The sequence below is a fragment of the Dermochelys coriacea genome, chromosome 26 (genome assembly GCF_009764565.3).
Source record: "Dermochelys coriacea isolate rDerCor1 chromosome 26, rDerCor1.pri.v4, whole genome shotgun sequence".
Classification (NCBI taxonomy): Eukaryota; Metazoa; Chordata; order Testudines; family Dermochelyidae; genus Dermochelys; species Dermochelys coriacea.
Window position 1 is genome coordinate 13925280 of NC_050093.1, and position 25613 is coordinate 13950892.

A 25613-nucleotide genomic window follows, 5' to 3' on the forward strand; every position below is an offset into this window, starting at 1 on the left:
GTTACATCACTGTCTGCAGAAATGTGGTTTTAATCAGAGCCCCTTGTTTACTCAGATCTCCATTAGGAGCAGCTGTGAGCAAAGCACAGGATGACTGGGTTTGCTGGCTCTGCCACGGGCCTGCTGGATGACTCTGGCCAGGTCAAGTCCCCGCTCTGTGCCTCAGTTTCCCCACCTGTCCATAGCTATAACACCACCTTGCTCCTCTCATCAAGAGATCTCAAAGCGCTTTACAAAGGAGGATACTATTGTTATCCCCATTGTACAGATGGGGAAATTGAGGCACAGGGAGGCAAAATGGCTTGCCCAAGGTCACCCAGCAGCAGAGTCAGGAACAGAACCCAGGCCAGTGCTCTATCCAGTAGGCCATGCTGCCTCCCACGTAACTCCTAACAGCCCCCACGGGAGCCGGGAGGCTAAATTCAGAGAAGAAGGAACTGGAGGCAGGTCTCCTGGGCCTTAGACCAGTTCTATGGCCACAGACCCGCTCAGAGGCAGAGGTTGGGGGTTTCCGATCTCCACTTGCGGCTAGCTTTTAAACCTGAATACACCCATGTCAGGAGGTGAGCGGTTGGCATGTCATTCCCAGTGTCTTTCCAGGATCATTCATGGGCTTTGCCCCCAGTTCAGCTCTGGGTGAAGCCACAGAATGTTTCAGAGTGGTAGCCGTGTTAGTCTGTGTAGCGGGGCGGTTACCCGCTCCTGCCCTGCGGGGCTTAAAAGCCAGCCCAGGGAGAGAGCCAGGGCTGAGGGCAAGAGAAGCTGGTCTGATGGGGGAAATGGCCGCAGCTGGGCCTGTAAAGGGGCTGCTCAGCTGAAGCTTACCCAGTCTCTGCGTTCAGAGAGGGAAGGGCCTGGCTGCAGGGACCTGAGGGGATACCTAGATTGGAGCAGGGCTGGGGGGAAAGGCCAGGAGAGCAGGGGAGCTCCGGCCTGGAAACCCCCAGGCTGCGAAGCCTAGATTAGGGCCTATTAGGTACTGGGAGGGACTGAGGCCAGTGGTAAGGCGGGTCACCAGATGGCAGAGGGCGTGCTAGAGGCTGATGTGCTAATTCCCGCAGCTGACCAGCAGGAGGCGCCACCGGGTGAGTCCGGACCCCGTAACAGTCTGTATCAGCAAAAACAATGAGGAGTCCTTGTGGCATCTTAGAGACTAACAAATGTATTTGGGCATAAGCTTTCATGGGCTAGAACCCACTTCATCAGATGCATGGAGTGGAAAATACAGTAGGCAGGTATAAATACACAGCACATGAAAAGATGGGAGTTGCCTTACCAAGTGGGGGGGGTCAGTGCTAACGAGCCAATTCAATTAAGGTGGAAGGGGCCTATTCTCAACAGTTGACAAGAAGGGGTGAATACCAAGGGAGAGTGAATACCCCGTTGCCAACTCTGTCCGCATATCTATTCAAGGGACACCATCATAGGACCTAACCACATCAGCCACACCATCAGGGGCTCGTTCACCTGCGCATCTGCTAATGTGATATATGCCATCATGTGCCAGCAATGCCCCTCTGCCATGTACATTGGCCAAACTGGATAGTCTCTATGCAAAAAAATAAATGGACACAAATCAGACGTCAAGAATTATAACATTCAAAAACCAGACGGAGAACACTTCAATTTCCCTGGTCACTCAGTAACAGACTTAAAAGTGGCAATTCTTCAACAAAAAAACTTAAAAAACAGACTCCAACGAGAAACTGCAGAACTGGAATTAATTTGCAAGCTGGACACCATCAAATTAGGCCTGAATAAAGACTGAGAGTGGCTGGGTCACTACAAAAACTAATTTTCCTCTGCTGATACTCACAACTTCTTGTCAACTGTTTGAAATGGGCCATCTTGATTGCATTGGCCTCATTAGCACTACAAATGTGATTTTTCTCTCCCTTCGTATTCTCCCCTTCTTGTGAACTGTTGAGAATAGGCCACTTCCACCTTAATTGAAATGGCTCGTTAGCACTGACCTCCCACTTGGTAAGGCAACTCCCATCTTTTCATGTGCTGTGTATTTATACCTCCCTACTGTGTAGTCCACTCCATGCATCTGATGAAGTGGGTTCTAGCCCACGACAGCTCATGCCCAAAAAAATTGGTTAGTCTCTAAGGTGCCAAAAGGACTCCTTGTTGTTTTTTCATGGAATGTTTGTGAATGAAAATCCATGTGACAGTGACGATGAGATGATGTATTTATTTGCTGGCTGGTTTTGCAAAGTTTTTCACTCCCCAGGAATTAGACTTTCCCCGAAATTCCAGGATGACGGAAAGGTCGACACAGCGACGGCTACCAACAAAAATTGGAAAAGCATCGTTCTGGGACAGTGCTGACTGGGAGGACGCTTCCGGACCTGCTGCTTGACAGTTGAAGCTCAGAGGTAGGATTCAAGAGCTGCTGAATTCTCTCCCCACCTTTTCCACTGATGGGCCTGACCAGCAACTTACAATCACACCGGCCACCGCTCTGTACAACGAGCCCGGAGCCTGAAGCCAGGAAAAATCACTATCTTTGATTCACAGCGGAGGTAGCAGACAGGTCTGGCTCTTGCTTCTGAGGTCACGGATTCAAATCCCCGGGGGGGTTGGGAAAGAATGCTGTACCTATTGTTTTCAAGAGCTGGGCTGGCAGCTCAATTCCTGTGGCAATCTGTACAGTGCTTGTTTGATTCTGGCTCGACGGTTACCCAGCCAAGCAAGGCTGAACCCAGAGTAGACCCCACCGCTCCTTAGCCGGGGGGGGGAAGCAGCATTCACAAATGTGTGTGGCTGACCTCTCCAAACGCTGACCGATATTTGGGGTGAAATTTCATCCACACTTTTGGACATTCAGAAAATAATAATAATAACACTAGCACCATGATCTCAGTCGGGGCCAAATGTCCTGCGAACGCCCCCAGTGGGGAGTCACTGTGACAGATTGGGGATTTGCTGTAATATCTTGTAATATCTGTGCCTCAGTTTCCCCAGGTGGCAATGCAGCCTGTAGGGGAAACTGAGGCAGTTGCCATTCAAAACATTACAGAAAATTCCCACTCCGTTACAATTGTGTTTCCCTTTCCTCTTACACTGCAAACCAACCCAACGAAGCGCTGCGTGTGTCAGCCAGGGAGGCTCACCCCCGGCTGCTGTGAGCATGCTGTTCCAAAGGAAATGTGCCAAATCCTCCTTATGCAGCGAGTTCACCAGCGGGTCTCGGCCATAGGAACAAGACTTGCTCCTCTGGAACTGTGCAAATCCTTCCATGCGGCTCTCCAAATGCACATGTGTGGCGAGGGCTGAGTGCCACCAACACCCTCGGTAGTCACACGGCCGAGGTCGTGGCACCTTGCTGGATCAGGCCCAGTGCCCACAGCCGGTGGCCGTAACCCCAGACTCACCTGCTTCTTTCTGTTCTGTTCTGGGCAGGCAATGAAGCCGAGGGCCACCTGTTGAAAGCATGTGGCCTCCTTTCCCCCTGCAGCATCTGGATGGTCCAGCCCCCCACTGGGCTTCTTCCAGCTCAGAGCATCCTTTGCGCCCGGAGGAGATAAACCCAGTGCTCTGGCTGCTCCCCAGAGAGCACGGAGTGACTCCAAACAGACCCTGTGCTGAGCCTCCACCAGGCCCCGGTCCTCCATGGGCTTCTTCTTAAGATTTCAAACAGTCAGAGCCAGGACGTCTTCTCCCCTCCCTTCCCTGCCCCATGACTCTCTGACAGAAGAATGCCTGAGGCTGGAGCCAAAGCCTTCTCCAGCATGGGGCTCCGGGCAGGCCGGGGAACGGGGCTGCCAGCTGCACCCAGAGAGCCTTCTGGACTCTGCCTCGAGCCGCTCGTTCTGCACGGAGGAGGCCCTGACCCCTGGCGATGCCGCTGATTGCTTTAGCCGCCGCTTGCACTTGGCGCTGGGGTCCCCCCTGGGGTGGGAAGGGACCGTTTTTTTCGATATCCTGCCGACATCAGCCAGGCCCGGCCCGCTCCCTGGCAGGGGCCCAGGGAGGGATTCTCCGGCCGGCGCGTGGAGCCCTGGGAAATGGGTCATTTCTCTTCCCCGCGGAGCCAGCGGCCTGCTCTGTGCAGCCAGGTGCTCGGAGAGGGGTGAGACGGCACCGCCGCTCCCCCGAGCCAGCTGCAGCTGGTGTACGCTGCTCGGCGCTCTCCCGCTCTCCAGGGCACTGGCCAGCTCCCGTGCAGCTGTGCCCCGCTTGGGGGGGGGGGTCTCAGCAGCACCATTGTTGTGCCTGGGTAGTCCCAGCAGGGGGCAGCGCCCCCACAAGCACCTCTGCTGTTCGCAGGCAGCCCCCCACGTCAGCCCCTGAGACGTGCTGCAGGAGGAGGGAGCTGGGGTCTGCCCCACAGTGCTGCTCTCGCTGACCGGCCCCAGCAGCATCTAGCCCCATCCCCGCCCCAGTGTGGTCACTGGGAGAGGGAGTCCAGATCCCTCTCTGTGGAAGAGAGGGGGTTCCCCATTGTCACAGGACGGGAGGGGGAGCAGAAAGAGCCCAGCAGTTTGGGTGGTTGCACTCCTCCTTCCTTCACCCCTCCACAGAGGTGCTGGAACTGGGGGTGCTGGGTGCTGCCCCACCCCCTGGCCTGATGTAGTTGCCATTATAGCCAGGGTTTACAGTTTGGTTCAATGGCTCTCAGCACCCCCACTAAAAACATTGTTCTAGCACCCCTGCCCCTCCATGAACAATGGGTCAATCCGCTCCCCCCTTTCTCCCTCCCCTCTGTGTGCAATGGGTGAGTCCGTTCCCTGTATATAATGGGTCAGTCTGCTCCCTGCTCCCCCTCTGCAATGGGTCAGTCTGCTCCTTGTCCCCCCTCCCCTCCTGTGAGCCATGGGTCAGTCTGCTCCCTGCTCCCCCCTCAATGGATCACTCCACTCCCTGCTCCCCCTCTGCAATGGGTCAGTCTGCTCCTTGTCCCCCCCACTCCTGTGAGCCATGGGTCAGTCTGCTCCCTGCTCCCCCCTCAATGGATCACTCCACTCCCTGCTCCCCCTCTGCAATGGGTCAGTCTGCTCCTTGTCCCCCCCCCCTCCTGTGAGCCATGGGTCAGTCTGCTCCCTGCTCCCCCCTCAATGGATCACTCCACTCCCTGCTCCCCCTCTGCAATGGGTCAGTCTGCTCCTTGTCCCCCCTCCCCTCCTGTGAGCCATGGGTCAGTCTACTCCCTGCTCCCCCCTCAATGGATCACTCCACTCCCTGCTCCCCCTCTGCAATGGGTCAGTCTGCTCCTTGTCCCCCCCCCCTCCTGTGAGCCATGGGTCAGTCTGCTCCGTGCTCCCCTCTCAATGGATCACTCCACTCCCTGCTCCCCCTCTGCAATGGGTCAGTCTGCTCCTTGTCCCCCCCCACCCGTCCTGTGAGCCATAGGTGGGATGTGTCAGTCAGTCCACTCCCTGCTCCCCCGCCCCCAGTGAGCCATGGGTCAGCCCACTCCCTGCTCCCCCTTTGCAATAGGTCAGTCCGCTCCCTGCTCCCCCTCCCCTCCTGTGAGCCATGGGTCAGTTTGCTGTGGGTGGCCTCCCTGTGGTCAGCTTCCACCTGTGCCATGGGGCTGACAGCCCTGCCCAGGGCTGGCCCTAGAGCAAATGGTGCCCCAGGCGAGGAGCATCTTTGGTGCCCCTGCACTTGTGAAACCTTCGGCTGCCTTCTATTTTCCGGCGTTCGTAGCCCATTTCACGACTTCGTTGCACGACTGGCACGTGTGCTTTAGAAGACGATAGCCTTGCACGCTGGGCTGTGTCAATCTGGGCGGCTGGAGGAAAACGCCGCTCTCAGGAAGTCCGGGAGGTGCCGCGCGATTCTCCAAAGGCCCAGGACGTTCTAGGAGATTAGTGACCAACGAAGCCACGCAGGGAATGCCCGAAACATGGGACTTTCAAACGTTGCATTCCCCTTCTGCCGCTAACCACAGAAACAGCCCCCCCGGGCCCGGCACGCCAGAGAGCAGGCTGCCCGGATACTGTGGTGATGGGGGCCACGTAAGTACCTTTGCACGTGCAAACCCAGAGAGCACAGCAGGGCCCGGCGACCGTGGGCGGGTTCTGCTGCTTGCTCTGCACGTGGATGGGCCTGGCACGTGCCCGAAAGCAAGGGCGGCTCTCCCGCGTGCCGGAGGCGAACGTGGCCCGGCTGTAACCGCCTGCTGCCAGCCTCCAAATCAGAGCCTGCCCCCGCAGGACAGGCAGGGCGGAAAGGAAGGCGCCGTCGGCCTGCTGCAGGGTAACCTGCCCAGGGTGGGTTATGTGCCTGCCTGGCAGATCACCTTTTTGCAGGAGCGAGCCATCTCCCATACGGTGCTGTGGAGTAGGGAGCGCGGAGCGGAGTTCGCTCCCTGCTGCTGGCTGGCTGCTGGTGGTTGGCGCAGGGACCCGCGCTGCACCAACGTGGATCTGCGGCCAGCGCGTTGGAAAGCTCCAGCTGCCGCGGATCGCAGCGGGGCGCGTGGGCTCCAGCAGCGCCTTTCCGGAGGAGGCCGCGCCCGGCTCCCTCCAGCTCTCTGCACAGCCTGGCATCCTGCAGCAGGGTTGTTTTAAAGCCGCTTGAGAAATACAAGGGAATTTCTGCTGCCACCATGTGTCCCCACGAACCTCCCCCAGCTCGGCTGGCTGGGGAGGGTCCCTTTTCGATCGGGGTGGGGGTTCTGGCTGAAAACCAGATACTTGGCAACCTGAGGCCCGGTCTCTGCTTCCCGTGCGTTGCTCTGCCTGGTGCCTTGCTCGGCAGTTATTCCCATCCCATTGCAGCCTTTCCGCTCCTTTATCGCCAGGCGGTGCAGTGGTGGGACAGGCCTTCGCTCCTCATGGGCTTGATGCTCTGGTTCCTAGGGGTGCACAGGGGACGACCTGGCTTGGACGGGGGTTGGGGGTTGTGCTGCTCCACCTCTCAGGAAGCCTTAGTAAGTTCAGCGGTTTCCTGGGATGCCAGGAGAAGCCGTGGGGCTCTCGGCTGTTCCCTTCTGCCAGGGTAGGTGCTGCTGGAGTCCATTGCACTTTGGCTCCCAATTTGAGACCAGATGGTGCCAGTAAAGCCCTGGCTCCTGTTGTGTTTCCTGGAGCTCCCCAGCTCACAGGGAGGATACCCCTGCTGCCCTGCCCAGTGCAAGGGGCACCCAGCCCCCTTTGGGGGAGCCAGCTCTGTCCCCCCAGCCTCCAGCAGAGTGCAGAGCTAGTGCTGGCAGGGTGTGGATGCTGCCACGCGTTTCCCACCTGGCTTTGTGTGCCAGTCGGCGATTCTGAATGTGAATGTGCAGCCCCCAGATTCTGGTTCAGATCCCGGCATTAGTGACAGCTGGACAGGACCCCCGCTCCTTCCAGGCAGAGCACAGAGCCTGCCGCAGACCCAGGGCACTCACCTGCTGAAGGCGAGAGCTCCAGTTTCAGGTTGTGGGTAGCATTCCCAGCCCGGGTTCCCAACAGCCCCCCTCTGGTTCTGGCCAACCCAAACTTCCCAAATGCTTATGTAAGGTTTAGTCTGGCAGGAGTTCAGGGTACGGCCCCAGGCCGCGTGGCAGCCAAGAACGCAGAGAGAGCTGCGGAGGGGGAATGCAGCCAGGCTAGGCAGTACCCCGAGCCCTCTCTTCAAAGAGCTGCAGACCGTGCTGCCCGGAGAGGGATACGGCAATACCTTTAAGCCCCTGAGCATGGCCCCTTATTGGGCTGCTTCCAGAATCCTGAGCAGATTTGTTCTGATCTGATGCCGCTCCTCCCCACGTGGCACGGTACGGTCCAACCGCTGCATGGCTGAGCCTCCCTGGCCTGCAGCTTTTGGCAAGCCAGAGCCTTCTCTCGCAGAATGCCCTCTGGCCTAGGGAAGGTGCACGGGCTGGGAGCCAGGAGACCAGGAATTTTCAGCTTGCCTCCTGTACGCTTGGAGCTCCCGGCCCTTCACAGCCTGGAGTGCTGGGCGAGGCCTTGTGCCCTCCTCCTGGGAGGGAGGCGACTAGCACTCACCCCCCCAGCATGACCCAGAGCCGCTGTGGGGAGGGAGGAAGTGGGCCTGGACCCAGACCCAGAAGGAAAGCCCAAGGCCCGCTTTGAAATCCCCCTAGGAACCAATCTACCCCTTCTCCAGCACTGCAGCAGTGATGGCGTGATCCCCCCAAAGCCCTGGGAGGGCGGAGAGGGTGGGTCCCTTCCCACAAACTAGGCCCATTGAAATACCAGCCCGGGCTGCTGGCGGGTGCTGGGCAGGGAGCGAAAGAGGCAGGGGCTACCTGTGAGTAATGATCCGCCACGTTCCATGCTCCTGGCGAGTGGCCGGCAGTTGCACGCGTTACCCTCGCTGAAGGGCCTGACAGCTGTGCCTGGGGCAGAGCCGTGATCGGCTTTGTCCCCCCAAAAGTGCGGAGCGGGGTTCTGGTCACAGACACACCCTGGCGGATGGCAGAGGATACGCCGGGGAAATGGAGATACCGTTGTCCGGACGTAGCCAAACTCGCTGGGGCGTGATCGGGGGACTAACGCGCCGGCCTGCCAAGTGAAGGGGAAGCCCAGAACACCTTGTGGATCCCCATACTGACAGCTGTGCAGCCCCTGAGAGCATCCACATAGTGATCCTAACAATGCTGGACCAGGCCTGTACTCAGTGCTGGCAGATCCCGATTCGCCTCTCCCCTGGAGACGCGCTGATCTAAAACCAGCATAAGTAGAGACCCAGGCCTCTGATTTCAAAGCCGGGGGCAGTACGGAGTCTGATCTCTCGCCCTCCCGTTTCACGCCATGGCAATTGTTTCTTCCCAGCCAAGTTACTCCTGATTTGCACCGGGGTAAGAGCCCAGCGAGGCAGGCAAGTCACCATGCAATGTCAGCATCTCATAGCAACACCACGTCCCTCCCCGGGCTCTTGGACTTGGTCTGCACCAGAGATCAATCGGCTGGGAGAGCACCTAGGTGGCTATATGCAATCTGCTACAGTGGAGTCTCCACCAGGCAACAGGTGATGGCTGCTGGCTCAGGCTACAGCCCCGACTGGAGGAGGCTCAGTCGCTCAAAGAGAACTCGGTGACCATGTGTGTGCGTTCCAGGGGCTCAGCTGGTGAGTTTTCAACTGCAAGCTCCCTCCCTCCCCTTATCCCTGCCCAGCTCTCCCGCGAAATGCCTCCTGCCGTAACCCCAACATCGCTAGCTCCTGGCTGATTGCCAGAGCCAGACCACAGCACATGGTGTTGTGGGGTTTGGAGCTCTCCTCCCCATTCCCCACAGTGCTGCAGTGGGAAAAGAGGCCCAGGTCAGACTGGGGTTAGTAACATGGCCGCTCCCCTCCCATTGTTGACCTTAACCTGTGAAATGGAGGTGAAAGGCGATAGATGATCTGCGTCCACACTATGGAAGAGAGAGTGGTTAGGTCTGGGTTAGCTAACACGTGTTAGTTGGGTGTCTTTACAGCACCGAACACAAGGGGTCCAGGTCCATGGCGGGGCTCCTGGGCGTTACCGCAATACACATGACAAATAACAAAGAGAAAACCCCCTTCACCTACTCTAGACACCATCAGAGAGCTCCGGGTTGGCTCGGGCATGGCTGCGGTGCATTGGTCAGCCAGTACAGTTCATGGACAGGGCGTTGGGTCGGCTGCCCCGTGGCATTCACCGAGTCACCCCGGGCACGGGGTTTTCGTTTTGCACCAAGGCGGAGGGGAAAGAAGGGAAAACCAACCCACAAATTCCTCAAGTCTCCGCGGATGGGAATGTGCCGCTCCCCGCCACCCCCTCACAACTGGTGCCACTTTCACCACTGGCCACCATCCCCCTGGGAACGGAGGGGAGCGGCTTTTTGCATTTTCAAGGCCTAAGATCAACAGCATCTGCTTTGCATCTGGTGCTGACTGATGTCCTCTGGCTAGCGTACGTAGGTATTAAGTACACACATTAAGTATTAATATAGCAATTATATAGCTATATGGTTATATAAGGCCTGTACCTCTGTTGTAAAACCTGTTCACTTATGCTAAGTATCCCATAACACTTTGCATTAGCTGACATAAGCTTTGGCTTAAGTAGATAGGAAAACCATCAGGATCAGAACATATAATTGGTTCCTTATAGCCACAGAATGGTAGTTACCCTCCCAAGCCTGTTTATCCAGGTATCTCCAAGCCCCTTAGTACTTGCGAGGCCTCTACCCAGATCAAAGATAAGGGTGCTGGATGCATTATGGGCTGGAATGAATGGTGGGTACAGAACAAAGGGAACAGTATCTCATGGGATCAGAAAATAGTATAGAAGCTAATTGGTTGAATCTAGTTTCAAATGCCGTATCTGGTATCTTTTTCTGGTAAACAAGCAGGGTGTAAAAGGGTGGCGGTAGAGGTGTAACCTTAGCAGCACACCTTCTGCGTGAGGTGAACGTAGCATCGCTTCCTCGGAGACTGGTATCCCGTAGAACCTTTTTCCTGTGCCATATTCGTAACCTGACGGACGCTGGTTATTGGGCTCTTGCACATATTTCCTAATGAACCAAAGCGCGGCCAAGCACTTGACGATACCACTCACCAACGCTGGTGAGCCTCTGGCTCACTGGTGACCTTGTGCCGCTTTCTCTCTGGTTCCCGTGATGCCAGAGCATTATTGATCGCACGGAGACCCAGTAACAAGCTTCTTTCTGGGCATTCCCCAGGGAGCTCGGCTCCGCACTTAACACGATCGCTGCTGGCCAAATGTCTGTCTTCCTTTGTGGCTAGATATTTCCTTACGCCCTTCGTCTCGGGCCCAATTCTGCCACCCTTAGCAGCACGGCGGGAAGGGGATTTTCATGTAGAAGCACTTTTGGGTCAGAGACCCCCCCCCTTTACCTTGTGTATCCTGAGCCTTTTTTTCAGAGTAGCAGCCGTGTTAGTCTGTATTCGCAAAAAGAAAAGAAGGACTTGTGGCACCTTAGAGACTAACAAATTTATTAGAGCATAAGCTTTCGTGAGCTACAGCTCACTTCATCGGATGCATTTCTGTGTGGCTGAGATCCCGCTCAGGGCTGCCTAAGCAATAATGGCTTTACTGCCTTGGGTCCCAGGGCGCTGCTTGGAGAAGAAGGGCAGCAGAGCCCATAGTTATTCCAGTGGGTGTCATGGCCAGAGAAGGAGATGGAAAGGGAACAGGGTGTGAGGTCCACTTGCCTTTATCCTCTTCCATTGGGTTCTGAGGCTTAAGCCTCCCTGTTGAAGGTATTTATCTGTCCCCTTTTACTGCAGTAACAGCACCTCCATTTTCCCTACAACACCACTGTGAGGTGAGGCAGGGCAGGGCTGTTAGATAGGGAAACTGAGGCACAGAGAGGCTAAGTGACTTGCCCAAGTTGTCACAGCAGCTGTGGTGGAGCAGGGACTGGACCCCAGGTCTCCTCAGTCCTAGATTTGTCCTCTACCCACTGTGCCACCCTTCCTCTGCGAGAAGAGGCTGTCCTGCGCTCGGTCGCTCTTCTGGCTTGTTTGTATTGACCCATGAGAAATTCCATTTCCAAATAGAGCAGCCTGCCCATCCACCACACCTCTGGGGGCTGGATCCTGCCACACGGTGGGCAGAGCCTGGAAGAGTGGGGGTGGCTGGCCCCTGCAGAACAAACCAGTCCCCGGGGGGCTCAGCCAGTGAAGAGATCTGAGAGGGAGACTTGCAAAGTGGGGGAGAGAGCAGCATGTGCTGTGATGAGGCTGGAACGGGTGTAGCAGAGGTTCTGTGCTTCGCCAGGTGAGAGGCTGCTACCCCTCTCCCAAGGAGCGGCAGGTCACCGGTTTGCTGTCTGGGTGACAATTAGACAATCGGAGGCCAGAAGGGACCATGATGCTCATCTAGTCTGGCCTCCTGTATCACCCAGACCAAAGAACTGTCCCAAGGGATTCCTGCATACAGCCCATAGCTTGTGGTTGAGCTAGTGCGGCACTAGAAAGAGCCCCCCCTCCCAATTGAAAATGCCCCGGCACTGGAAATCCCCCCCCCCCCCCCGGTCTGGGAGCGAGTGGTTCTGATGGTTCTTCGCCCCTCCCCGTTAAACATTTGTGCCTCACTTTTGTTCTTTCTGGCTAACTCACTCTCCTGACAACAGGGCTAAATAATGAACCCCAGAAGGAGCTCGGGGCCCTTGCAGGGGGGCGAGGGGAGGAGCTGTATCGTTGAAATGGCCCATCTGCTTCCAACTTCTACCCATTAATCATGAGACTGCAGACCACCCTAGCTAGCAGAGGATTCCTATCTTCAGCCCTTGGCCTCTCGCTTGGTTTGCGTCCCGGATAGGGTCAGTAAGTGGTAAACAGGACACGAACATGTGCTCACGAGCCTGTGATGGATGGGGGGTTGCCCTGGGAGAAATGGGGTTCTTTGGCACCCCGGCCAGCTGCAGCCATCAATGGCCTTGTTCACGCCGTGTAAGGAACAGCTGCTCCTTTGGCATGGCCCTCGAGTCCAGATCGGCCCAGCCGAGGGACGTGTCCTTGGATCCAACGCTGTGTCGGACCCAACAGCCCTCCAGAGACTCAGACTCACCAGCAGCCGCGACACAGAGAGGCCTTGGCCAAATGCGCCTTCAGAGCCAAAGTATTCGGGACTTGCAGCTTCCTTGGAGCCAGACACCTCCTCCGATCCCGTAGTCACTGAGAACTCTGCCTGGCCCCTAGGACTCCGGCACTTCGCCAGGTGCCTGCTCCGGGACCCCTATTCCGTTTTCTCTAGCCCAGCAGCTGCTATTAATTTTCTCCCTCTGTCATTGCTCCAATGGGACAGCCTCCAGGGCTGGCCTCAGAGATGGGTCATCTGCCAGTTTTCTGGATCCCTCGACCTGCCCTTACGTCCCGGGCAGCCTCTTCACCTGGGCCTCTGATACAGGCCTGGGAGGACTCATTCTTTCCATGGGACTTTCCCCCATTTTCCGTGGGGAGAGAAAAGGCACTGGGATCTGGGGCTGGGTTCCCTGTGTGACCCCACCAGCGCCTCGCTCCCTCCCAGGACCAGCCTGCGAGCACATGACAGAGCAGCCCAGATCATGCTCTTCTTCTGCCACCTCCGCCCTAGCATCTGGTGCTGTGGTAGGTTGGTGTTGACCGGGCTGATCAAGGGGTCTGAGATCCTGCTGCTGGCCGTGGAATCTCTCTGGCCTCCAGTGTCTCCCACTGATGATGAGCCAACAGCCCAGTACTTGACCCCAGATCCCATCTCTGCTGTGAGCCAAGCATCTCCCTCCAGTGCCACTTGGCCCTGGATGGCCAATTACCTGGTAGCAATAGCCAGGGTCCCTTCCCTTGCCTGTCGAATGATCTGCTGAAAGAGGCCAGGCCTGTCCCGGAGGGGCCGTGAGCAGAGTGCTGGAGGCTGGAGCTCTCTCCAGCTGGCTGGTTTCCTTCCATTCTCGCTGGTCGCTAGCCAGCCGGGCCACTAGCGATGTTTGTGGGTGTAGCCCGGCACCCTGCGGTGCTGCTCGGTGACCACGCTGCCCAGCGACGGGTTGGCTTTGCAGATGGGGGCAGGTTTGGAATCACAGCCGTGCTGCTGATTCTGCCTCGGACGAGACGGGCTGGGTTACGCAGACCTCTGAATAATGGCGTCCAACCAACTCCCATTAGGGTCCATGGAAAGAGGCCCACATGCCTGCAGTGGGGAGCCGGGCCAGACCAAGTCCAACCACCTTGGAAGAGAGACATCCCCATATCCCAGCAGACGTGGGTGCCGGGGGCTCATTCCCGAGCACTGCCAGAGTTCACAAGGCGGAGGGAGAGGTGGGCCCAGTATTGGCGTGATACAGAGTGGGCCTGGGAAATGCTACCCAGCGCCAGGGAACAATCTCACACTAGGGAAACTCCAGGGGGTGCCAGCTGCTGGCAGCCGGGACAAGAAGGAGGTTTGTCACTTGGCAGGGCGGGCCTGGGTACAGATCCATGTCTCCCAAAGGCTGGGATGTTTGGAACTGGGGGTGGGCATCCGGAGCGGGAGGGGACACACAGGCACCAGCAACTCTGCAGCTATGGGAGGAATCCGGGGGCAGCTCCCCCGCCTCTGCTGGGGCCATTGGCAGCAGACTTTGCTGGCTCTGGTCTCCAGCCAGTGATTAGGACATCCCTGGGGAAGGGATCTGGGGGTGTGTTAAGGGGGTGAGGCAGGACAGACTCCTCCCAGTGCCCAGGGAGCCCTGCGTGAGTGATCCCAGAGCGCCTGGCTGGGGCAGATACCTGATTGGCCAAGGAGCTCTGGGGAACACCCCCTGAAGGCCCCCCCATCGATGGGTGGCTGCTGGGGCAGCCTGGTAGCCAGCCCCTGGTTTGACCAGGGCACACCACACTGAAACTCTCTCTGTTTCCAGGGGCCACGAGGAGCACAGCGGGGCCGGTGTAGCTGACATAGGAGGCTGGGCAGAACCTGAACGCAAAGGGAGCTTAAAGCTGGCTGTGCCACGTCCTTCGGTCCTGCACTCAGCATAGGGACGGCCTGGCTGAGAACCGAGGCCCGTCAGAGTCCACAGTCAGGGAATGTGCGGCAGAATTCTCCTCTGGGTGCAGATTTGGTCCCCAGGATCTCCCCGCTGATGTGTGATTGCTCTTTGACGAAAACCTGCCCTGTGTAACCTGGCAAAGTTGCCAGAGCATGTTAACTCTGAACCTTACTGATGACACGTGCAGATTATACCCTGAGGTGGGTCACCAAGTCTTTGTGGAGGGAGTAGTAAGGAGCTTTACCACATTTGTGGATCAAATGATGCCATGAAGGGGCAACAAACTGTTGATTGCTTTAGCAGAAGGAGCCAGCTACTGTCTTCTCCCACAATCTCCCGATGCCTTCGTAGGTGCCAGACCCCTGCTGTCCCTCCCCAGCTGCCACGCCCTGCAGGCTTTCCCTGACAGCTCCCGTGGTGCAATCACGCAGCGTCCAGCAGCTTACAGCGAGCGTGGAAAGAGCGCACGGCAAACGGAGCTGGCTATCCAACTGGGGGCCCGCTTTGCAGAGGGGACTCCGTTCATTGTCATTAAGGCACACAATTTCCCATCTGCTGCACCAGAGGCCGCTGAGTTCAGCGAGGGGCCTGGCCACCGAGTCCAGTAGACGTGGCATGGAAACCAGTGGGCCACAAAATCCAGGGGTCCAGCTGCAGAACCGACAAGAGTCCTGGGAGAAGAAGGTGACTCTGCTGTTGGCTGTACAATCGTGCCCCCCTGGGTGCCTGCCTGGGCTTTGGGCCCCTAATCCCACCTCTGCTCGGTATATTTGGGGAGAGCCTGCTCCTTCCTCTGAAGGGATCTGGAGCCGTCCGGCCCCTGGGTGGTTTGGATCGGATCCTCCCAGGGCCTCCTGTCTTCAGCAGTGGGCTGGCATCCCGGGCACCTCGGCTTGTGCACTCTGCCGTCCCGTCCCAGCGCTGGCTGGGAATGGCTCTCCTACACCGCTGGAAGTCTCTGCTGGACCCGTGGTGCCTGAGCATCTCCCCTTCCCCAGGCAGGATGGGGTTACAGCGAAGGGCGCTGCCTTCTCTGATCCACCCTCCCCTGGAAAAGGGAAGGGGAGGCTGGCCTTGGTTTCCTCTGCAGAGCTAGACGGCTCCTCTGGCTGCCCGGCGTTCACTCCGACTGCTGTAGGGGAGAGGGGAAGGCGCCCACTGCTGCGCTCCGGGACTGGATCAACCCCCTCACCCACACCCTGCAGATTGGAGTCCCGGCGACCAGCCGCAGCACGGGGAACTGTGTTTCTGAAGCCCCGTCTGCGTGGGGGGAGCAGGAGACCCTGGTGGGGGCATCTGGGCGACAGCGAGGTGTCTCGGAGCTCTCGGGCGCCGTTTGCTGGCTGCAGCGATCGCTGGGCGTATTGGACCGGTCTGTACAGTCCAGCCTGGACCCCCCACTTTTGGATGTGGGCGGGGGGGCAACCTCTCCAGGGCGTCGGGGGGGGCCTGCTGGCTCCCCGCCCTTGGCCTGCTGCCTCTGACTTCAAAGCTGACGCAGCCACAACCTTCTGGTCTGAATTAAGCCCAGCTGTGTGGAGCTGCATTCTTCAGGGCTGGCTCCGGCTCCCCCTCCGCCCCCCGTCGGCCGCGCATTCCACCGCCCTCTCCGGAAGCCCCGGAGCTGCCCCGTCCTGACAGCTGCACCGCATCTGCCTGCTGCAGAGCCCGGTGACCCGGCGGCCCCGAAGGAAGCTTGAAAGACAAACAGCCCCCGCCCCCCCACTGGGCCCTGTCCCCACACACCCAGCCCCTGCGCAGCCAGCCAGCCCGTAGGCCAGGTTAGGCCAGGGTCTGTGCCCTCTGGGGCTGGGGGGTTTCTAACTTTGCCCTAGCCCCCCCCCCCGGGGGGCGTGAGGCTGCCATGGGGCTCGGCGGAGCCTGCCGCCTTCTGCTGCTGCTCTGCCTGCTCGTGGGGCTGCTGACCCCCAGCCCTGGGCAGCCCCCGACGGAGCTCACGGACGACGAGATCGAGGAGGTTCCTGCGGGCTTCCTGCGGGAGGTCAGCCCTGAGGTCGAGGAGGAGAAGCCGGGGGGCAGGGGCTGGAGGGACCCCCCCCGAGCCGCAAGGGAGGCTGAAGCCTGCAGGGAAGGGCAAGGCAGCTAAGGTGGAAGAAGGTACGGAGGTGGAAGAAGGTAAGTGTCTGAGAGCACCTGGGCACAGAGGGCCTGATCCTGCCCTACCCACCCCTTGGGCCCAACTCTGCCTGGCCCAATCCTGCCCAGCCCCCTTGAGACCTGATTTCCTACATCCACTCTGCACAGGTGTGACTGGCACCCAGGGGCTGGGCAGGGGCAACTGGGCCTAGAGGGATGCGCTGACAGCGACCTACGGCCAGCAGAGGGGCTGGGCTGGCTTCAACGTGCAGCTCAGGATGTGGGGGTCCGCTGCTGTTTGTGCTGGGTGCCCCTGGGGAGAGGGGGAGTGGAGAACGGAGCAGCCAGCGCCCTGGCCATGCTGAGCTTCCCAAAATGCCTTGGGAGCTGCTGCCCCTTCCACTTGCCCCAGGCCTGTCGGCGCTACCGGGGATTACACAGCAAACTGGGCTGTGTTAGTGCAGCGTGCCCAGGAGCCATGGTGGAGTCTGTGCCCCCTGGGGCAGATCTCCCCCTCTCCCCCCACATACATCCCAGGGCTCACTCACCCCCTCCCCCATCTGTCATAGCTACAAGGAGCAACCCCTGTATGGACAGTCTCTCTTCGCTCGCTCGCTCGCTCGCACACACACACACACACACACACACACACACACACACCCCCCGCAATCCCAGCCCACCCCTCCTGCACTGCACGAGCTCAGCTGCACCCTCCTCTCCCCTGTGCTGATGGCCCAGGTAAGGAGCAGGGCTGGAAGGGGCTAGTCCGTGCTGTCCCTGTTAGAGGGTTGATTGAGAATCCAGCCCACCTCCCCGCAACTGTTAGCGCAGAGGGTGAGTGGGGAGCTGATGTCCCGGTGTCCCTCCAGACAGCCACAGGGGGGCACAGGCGGGGCGGTTACCCTCACACCAGGCTGTCTTTGGGACCAGCTCACAGGTGGGCCAGTCAGATGGTCACAAGAGCGATCCCAGGCCAAGCTCCAAAATGTCCCCACCGAGCTGCCTAGGCCAGGTGGGGAACCAGGCCCACACCCCCAAAAATCAGGAGCCCAGAAAGCATGGGCTTGGCAGAATAATAAATGTGACTGGTTACTGTCTTTGGGGAAGGTGCCCCGTATGTGTGTGTGGTGGATGCACAATGTATGTGTGTGAGTGTGTGTTCACATGGTTCCGTGCATCCGTGTGTGTGTGTTTGTGTGCCTGCCTGCTTCCACTCTCAGCCTTAAAACAGATCTGTCGTGCAGCTTTCCTGGTGGCTGGCAGGAGGCGCCTTTAGCCATCCCCAACCCCCGGCCATCCTGCCCGTTGGCATCCTCCTCCATGCTGACCCACAGCGGTAGCTCACGGGGGATAGCAATGTGAACCCTGCCGCATGGGGCATGTGACTGAGAACTAGAACATTTAGAGTTTCAGTGAAAAAAACAACCCCCCCAAATATTTTGATTGGGAAATGGGAGCCCCACCCATTCCCCTGCACCCCCTCATGCTCATGGGACTGGTAGTTTGGGTGCTGCGTCCTTCCATTGGCTGCTATGGGCCCAGCTCCCTGGTCTGGCTACATCTCCCACGATGCACAATGGGCTCCCCTTTTGGGGAGGGGCATGGAAAGCCTATGGCTGCAGAGCATCATGGGAGATGAAGTCCCCTGTGGAGCTTGGCACATGGAGTAGAAGAGGGGAGCGAGGCAACTGAACTGCATCTCCCATGGGGCACCGCAGCAGCATTTCAGGATCTAAATATTGCAGGTTTCTGGCACTAGGTTTTTCCACTGAAATCCCCCACAGGAAAGAGAAGCTTTTTGCAACAACAAAAAACTGGTTTGGTGGAAAAGCCAAATTTCTGTATGGTCATGATGGAAAACTTTCAGCTGGCCCCTAACTCCATCCTCTCTCCCTCCTGCGTCCTGAGGAGGCTGTGTCCGTGGGGTTTGTGGAGGCTGGTGCCTTTGCCAGGGCTTCTCCCAGGCTGTGAGCAGGCCCCAGAGCACGGAGGGCATCTGGGTTCGCTTCCCCCTGCTCCCAACCCAAGTCGAGTGATGGGGCAGGAAGGGGAATCCTACATGGGAGAGCTTTGTGCTGCTGTCCTTACCAGTGCCGGATGCTGGGTCTGAGCTGATGGGCATCGCAGGGCTGGGATAGCAGGGGGTGGGTCAGGGTTGAAGAGCTGGGTGGGGGAAAGGGATAGCCTTGCACACGCTGTCTCTCGCCAGTGCTGACCACAACACAAGCCCCTGGCAGGTGGCCCTCTGGGCTTGGAAATGGGCCGCCCTCTCCATCCTGTCAGCTTTTCCAGGCTGAGGCCTGCAGAGTGGGGTTTGGCTGCTGGCCCAGCCCTCAGGGGTGAGGTTTTCCAGCCCTTCCCCGCGTGTGTGGTGTGCAGCTGGACCCTGGCGGGGGCTCGCTCTGTTCTGCTCAGCCTGTGGGACTGTGCCAGCTTCTCCAGGGAGGGGGCCATGCTCCCTGCTCAGGGCCCGCGAGCGGGACAGGAAGGCTTGTCTGAGACCCTAATGGCCTGTCACCCAGGGCAGGGCCCTGGGTTAGGGTAGGTGGTGGAGAGGTGTGAGCTGAGGGCCGTTCATCGCAGGGAGCGGTGATGAACGGTTCGGCTCCTCACGATGGCCGCGTCATGCTCTCCTGGCGGATCGTTTTGTCAGAAACCTGCAGCTCGTTTGCTCCACCGCGGCCGCCGGGCGTATCAGCACCGACTGGGTGGGGTGTGGGAGCGTCCATTTGCTGCTGAGGTTGGGCAAGGAGTGAGGAAACACACTCTGTCCAGAATGGGGCTTCTTCCAGGGACGAGGGAGCAAGGGGGAGGAGGGGGCCCTGGTTGTTGTATATGCTGCACGGGGGACTCGTTGCTCCCTGCAGCCTGCTCTGGGCATGTCAGTTCAGCAGGGCCATGTGAGGGTCACCCTTCTGGGGGGGGCGCTGGGCAGACAGCGGGCACTCAGGGCAGGGGGAAGTTCTGCTCTGTTCCTCCAGGCACAGGGGTGGCTCCAAATCCAGCCCAGGATTGGGCCTCTCTGCTCATGCACCAGAGGACGTGGGAACGCTGCTGCTCAGAGCTTTGGAATGAGCCTGCGGCTGCCGTGGAGCAACAGGGCCGTTACTCAGCAGCCTCCTCGCCTTCCTGTCAGCCACTGAGTCATGGAGTGAGGCCTCCCTGTCTGGCTGGAGCTTGCTGGAGCCCTGGGCTGGGGAGATCTCAGAGCCCCCACCCTGACAATATGCCCAAAGAGCACCTGCCACCTGGAGTGCCCTCTGCATCACACACCAGTCTGCAAGGGGCATCCGGGCAAGGGCACTAACAGAGCCAGATACCCACGCTTCCCACCTGTGCCACTCCCCCTTCAGCTGTTCCCTGTTCCCCTGCCTCTGTGTCCTGCTGACAGTGCATCAAGGTGCTAGCTTCTGTCATGGGGCCCATCCTGGGGTCAGATCAGTGGGGCGGGAGCTGCACAATTATGCCAAGATATTTCCTACTCATCTTTCCCCCAACCCTTTGATGCTGGCTTCCTGACTGTCCTGGCGAGGGTGGATTGTTCCCAGAACACGGGGGGGGGGGGGCAGAAGAGATGATCCGTGACTGCTGGAGAACATTCCCAGAAAACAAACCTCATATTCATAACCGTGGGAATTCACTGGGGCAGCTGATTGCTCTCGCCCCATCAGGGAGTAGAAACAATTCTCAGGATCATGGTGTCCAATCAGTAGAACAGGAGGTTTGAACCCCCCGACACCCCTCCTGCCAAGTTGCTTGCTGAATAAGCGAGTGGCCGGGAGTGACGCACACAAAAAACCTAGCTAATTGTTCCAATGGGCGCCCTCTCGGTTTGCAGACATGCCACGGCCGGATTCGGTGGCTGAATGACCAGTGTGATAGGGCTGGTGCGCTGCAAGGTTGGCATTACCAACGCTGATCATTTACAGCTTGTAAGCCAGGCTCCAAATAGCAGGAGACTTAAAATGTCTAGGTGCTGGGCTGCTTCTGTGTGGAAGTGGTGGAGAATGCGGGCAGCCTAGGTCATTGTGTGGGAAATAGAAGGAATCCCAGGGAGCTGCCCAGACACAGAGGCTGTGGCCTAAGGTGCTGGCAAGGCTGTGTGCCCAATGGGCCATGGGCATCAGAAATCCCAGGGATATTGTTTAATGTCCTGCTGAAAGGCAGGGGAAGAGCCAGGCCCCAACAGAGCGGGGCTGGCTTCATGTGCGGAGTGACAATGACTCCCTGGGGCCCAGCTGGGTGGAAGAAGGTGGTCCCATAGGCCTGATGGGCAGAGACCTGGAACCCAGGTGGTTGCATGGGGCCCAGAGACTGGCCTGGGACTGACTCTTTCCTTTTATACAGGGACAACTGTGAAGGTTAAAGAGAAACCCAAGAAAGGGAAAAAGGAGCGGCCCCCCAAGCCCACCAAGAAGCCCAAGGAGAAGCACCCGAAGGCCACCAAGAAGCCCAAGGAAAAGCACCCAAAGACCACCAAGAAGCCTAAGGAGAAGCGCCCAAAGGCCACCAAGAAGCCCAAGGAGAAGCCTCCCAAAGCCACCAAGAAGCCATCTAGCGGGAAGAGGCCCAAGATACCACCCCCCACCCAGCCATATGAGGAAGAGGAGAGGTACCGGCAACCCGAGAGACCTCTGATTCCCCCACCAGCCGAAAAGGATTACAGCCCGCCCGAGACTCCCAGAATTGCCGCACCCTATGATGAGGAAGAGGAGAGATCCCGGACGTACGGGGAATGGGACAAAGGTAAGTGCTACTGATTGACTGATCGGGTTGCCAGTCACTCAGCACATGGCACCTGCCCACCCCGCACTCCTCCTCGCCTTGCCCCATCGCCCGCCACCTCCCCAGAGCCCCCCGACTGCAAGGGCAACCCCCAATTCCTACACACGACAGGCTCCTCCCCCTTTAGCGTGAAAGGACATGACCAAGGAGTTACCAATCCGTGAGTGTCACTAAACACGCAACATTCTGCATGGCCCAGTCTGAGCGGTGGCTTCTCCCTGGAGAACGCCTCGTGGGCATCGGAACAGTGTCTGGGGCGCCATCTGCTCTTTGTGGGGTTGCAGTGTCAGTGACATCTCCCTACTTTGTAGTGTCAGGATCTCTTGGAGTAGAAACAGGGCCAGGAGGCTCTTCTCACTGTATCGCGACTCCGGATTTCCAGGAGGCGGCAGTGTTGTGGAACTTGTGCTTCAAGGCTGGGTTATGAGTCTTTTCTGGGGCATGTTCGGTGCCGTTTCTCTCCACTGAGGCAGAGGCCCAGATGCAGTCACTCCAAGGCTCCCCCAGTCAGCTTGGTCGTCCCTCACTAAGATTTTCTTGCCCAACCTGACCGCCCAGCCACAAATAATCACATCCACCTGATTCTTATGAACATTCAGTTTAATCAATCCAGGTGAGACCCTAAATTACCTCCCATAAGCAACATTGCTGGCATCTGATTTGCAAGCGCATGGGCTGCATTGCTATAGGCCAAGAGAAAAATTGCAATATTGTGTGGTAACCCACCTTTATCGGGGGTCATAGTCTAGATCGCTTGCTTGAATGTCTGCAGGAACATTTCTGCTGGGATGGTGAGGAGCTGAGGTGCTGTGTTTGATACCATTTCTCCTGACAAACAATGGGACATCTTCGGATGTGAATTGGGTTCCGTTGTCACCATCTGCTTGGAAACTCCCAGTCCTGAAAAGCCGAGTCTTAATGCTCTTCGCTGAACTAGTGGAATGCACACAGAATACTGCAAGCCAGTTAGGTGGGGCACCTACGGCAAGATATGGCCCAGAAACGGTCCACCATTGTCCATGCAACGGAGCACGTTTAGGCATGTGTTATGTTCGCTGACAATCTTGATGCTTGTTCTGCCATTTCCTCCGTTGTGTATCAATCCCTGCCCACCACCCGGGACTCTTGGCCAGACTTTGCCTTTTTGAAATTCCCAAATAGTCTTCATCTAATTTTTGGACTACGTGGGCCCTGAGCCCCATAGGAATAACCATGTTTGCAACCTTGATATATACGTAACGGTTCTTTGTGAGCAAAGAAAGATGGACACAGCTGTCTGTGCACATCCACTCCTCGAAATGTTTTGCTCTTTCACCGGCACTGGGTCATTGTTAGGGTTTCGTTGTCCATGGCAAGGGTTCAGTTTGTGCCATATGGATCATACGTACCTGGCTCTGGTGCCAATTCCATAGGCCAGCTTACCTGCCACTTCCCAGTGGGCCAGCATGTCAAGCAATCTGCATTCCATGTCAGCTGGCCCTTTTGAACTCGCTATCATGACTGTGTGTGTGCAAGAACATCACCCCTCTCTGTAACCATGCTGGAGTCAGTGCCAGGACTCCTTTCATTAAAACCGAAAGCAGCGGTTGGTGAATCGTTGCCCACCAGGGATCGGTGACACTTTTTAACTCCACTCTGAGCTTCTCGCTCAATTCAGGTACAGCTCCCTTCCCTTCTGCCAAGAGATCTCAAACAGTGTGATCTTCCACCCCATGTGAAATGACTGCACCAATTTCATAAGGTGAGGTGGCACAAGCTATCTTCATAAGCAGAGGTGCGCTGTAGTTGGTAAGGACCCTTCTTGATCCTGGAAGCTTCTTGACTTCATCAAGAACCGTGGCTGACTGTAGACCAGTGGTTTTTAAACTTTTTTTTCTGGTGACCCAGTTGAAGAAAATTGTTGATACCCATGACCCAACAGAGCAGGGGATGAGGGGTTTGGGGTGTGGGAGGGCTCAGGGCTGGGGCAGAGGGTTAGGGTATGGGGGTTGAGAGCTGCAGGGTGGTGCCAGGAATGAGGAGTTCAGGGTGTGGGAGGGGGCTCTGGGATGGGGCAAAGGGTTGGGGTACAGGAGGTGGGTCAGGGCTCTGGGCTAGGGGTGCAGGCTCTAGGGTGGGGCCAGGGATGAGGAGTTTGGGGTGCAGGAGGGGGCTCCGGGTTTGTGGAGGCTCAGGACTGGGGCGGGGGATTGGGGCACAGGGTTGGGGCATGGACTTACCTCCAGTGGCTCCCGGTCAGCTGCGCAGCTGGGGTGCAGAGACAGGCTTCCTGCCTGTCCTGGCACCGTAGACTGCTGTGCCCTGGAAGTGGCCAGCAGCAGGTCCAGCTCCTAAGAGGAGGTGCGCAAGCAGCTCCGTGTGACTCTTGCCTGAAGGCACCACCCCCCCCGCCCAGCTCCTATTGGCCAGTTCCCAGCCAATGGGAGTGCAAAGCCAGTGCTCAGAATGGGGGCAGCGCGCAGAGCATCGTGGCCCCCCTGCCTAGGAGCCAGACCTGCTGATGGTGTCAGAACAGATAGGGACTACTCGTTTTTACTGGCCAGCCGCCAGGGTCCCTGGGTGCTGAGCAAGGCGACACAGTGCCTTGCATTCTGCGACTCAGTACTGGGTCACAACCCGAAGTTTGAAAACCACGGCTGTAGATTGACAAGATGGGTGAGGTCTTTTATTGTACCCAGTTCGATTGGTGAAAGAGACGAGCTATAGACCAACACCACTTCTGTCCATTGTGCAACAGCTCACAATACGGCCGCTGTGTTAATTAGAATCATAGAAGATCAGGGTTGGAAGGGACCTCAGGAGGTATCTAGTCCAACCCCCTACTCAAAGCAGGACCAACCCCAACTAAATCATCCTAGCCTGGCTTTGTCAAGCCTGACCTTAAAAACTGCTAAGGAAGGAGATTCTACCACCTCCCTAGGTAACGCATCCCAGTGCTTCACCACCCTCCTAGTGAAAAAGTTTTTCCTAATATCCAACCTAAACCTCCCCCACTGCAACTTGAGACCAGTACTCCTTGTTCTGTCATCTGCCACCACTGAGACCAGCCGAGCTCCATCCTCTTTGGAACCCCCTTTCAGGTAGTTGAAAGCAGCTATCAAATCCCCCCTCATTCGTCTCTTCCACAGACTAAACAATCCCAGTTCCCTCAGCCTCTCCATGAGTCATGTGCTCCAGCCCCCTAATCATTTTTGTTGCCCTCCGCTGGACTCTTTCCAATTTTTTCACATCCTTCTTGTAGTGTGGGGCCCAAAACTGGACACAGTACTCCAGATGAGGCCTCATCAATGTCGAATAGAGGGGAACCATCACGTCCCTCGAGCTGCTGGCAATGCCCCTACTTATACAGCCCAAAATGCCATTGGCCTTCTTGGCAACAAGGGCACACTGTTGACTCATATCCAGCTTCTTGTCCACTGTAACCCCTAGGTCCTTTTCTGCAGAACTGCTGCCGAGCCATTCGGTCCCTAGTCTGTAGCGGTGCATGGGATTCTTCCGTCCTAAGTGCAGGACTCTTAGTAAGATTGGTCAGTAGTAACTGAGCATGCTGTAACAATGCTGGTTCTGGCAGGACCCAACTGAGTGTGCCAATTCAGGACAAATTGCTTCAAGCAGGGCAGTTACAGCCCAAGGCTGGGGTTTCTATGCAAACCAAGGCAAACCAAACCAGCCAGACGGAGAAGATGTTGGTTTTACCTGTGGATTTAGATTTTATATTCTAAAGGATTGGCAACAGCGTGATTTGTGGGTAAGATCTAATTTGTATATTGACCTGGGTCTGGGGTTTGGTCCTTGGGATCGAGAGAACCCTTTTTCTTTTACTGGGGTATTGGTTTTCATAACCATTTGTCCCCATAATGAGTGGCACTGGTGCTGATACTGGGAAACTGGAGTGTCTAAGGGAATTGCTTGTGTGACTTGTGGAGCTTCCCATCCCTTGGTTCTGTCTTACTACAGCAAGTATTGGTGTATAACAGAAATGGTTTATCAAAGTCATGTTCTCTAACATGATTGAATCTCCTTAAAAAGAAAAGGAGGACTTGTGGCACCTTACTAACAAATTTATTTGAGCATGAGCTTTCGTGAGCTACAGCTCACTTCATCGGATGCTGTAGCTCACGAAAGCTTATGCTCAAATAAATTTGTTAGTCTCTAAGGTGCCACAAGTACTCCTTTTCTTTTTGTGGATACAGACTAACACAGCTGCTATTCTGAATCTCCTTACAAGCTCAAGGTAAAACTTGGTTAGAACAATAGTGGATTGGATTTGCTTTTGCAACCTGGGTCCTGTATGTCTCATGTGATCTTGCCAAGAGCTAAAGAACATAGCTACTTTAT

General features: G+C 57.2%; 1 protein-coding gene across 1 annotated transcript in view; it reads left to right on the plus strand.

Annotated features, from left to right (window-relative positions):
* Nucleotides 1-5497: 5497 nt before the first annotated feature.
* The window catches only part of AEBP1 (AE binding protein 1), a 37679-nt gene continuing 17563 nt past the window's right edge, over nt 5498-25613 (plus strand). The window contains 4 exon segments of the mRNA XM_038384682.2: nt 5498-5969; nt 14265-16446; nt 16448-16529; nt 20838-21236. Coding sequence (XP_038240610.1) covers nt 16258-16446; nt 16448-16529; nt 20838-21236 — 670 coding nt within the window. The 5' untranslated portion in view covers nt 5498-5969; nt 14265-16257.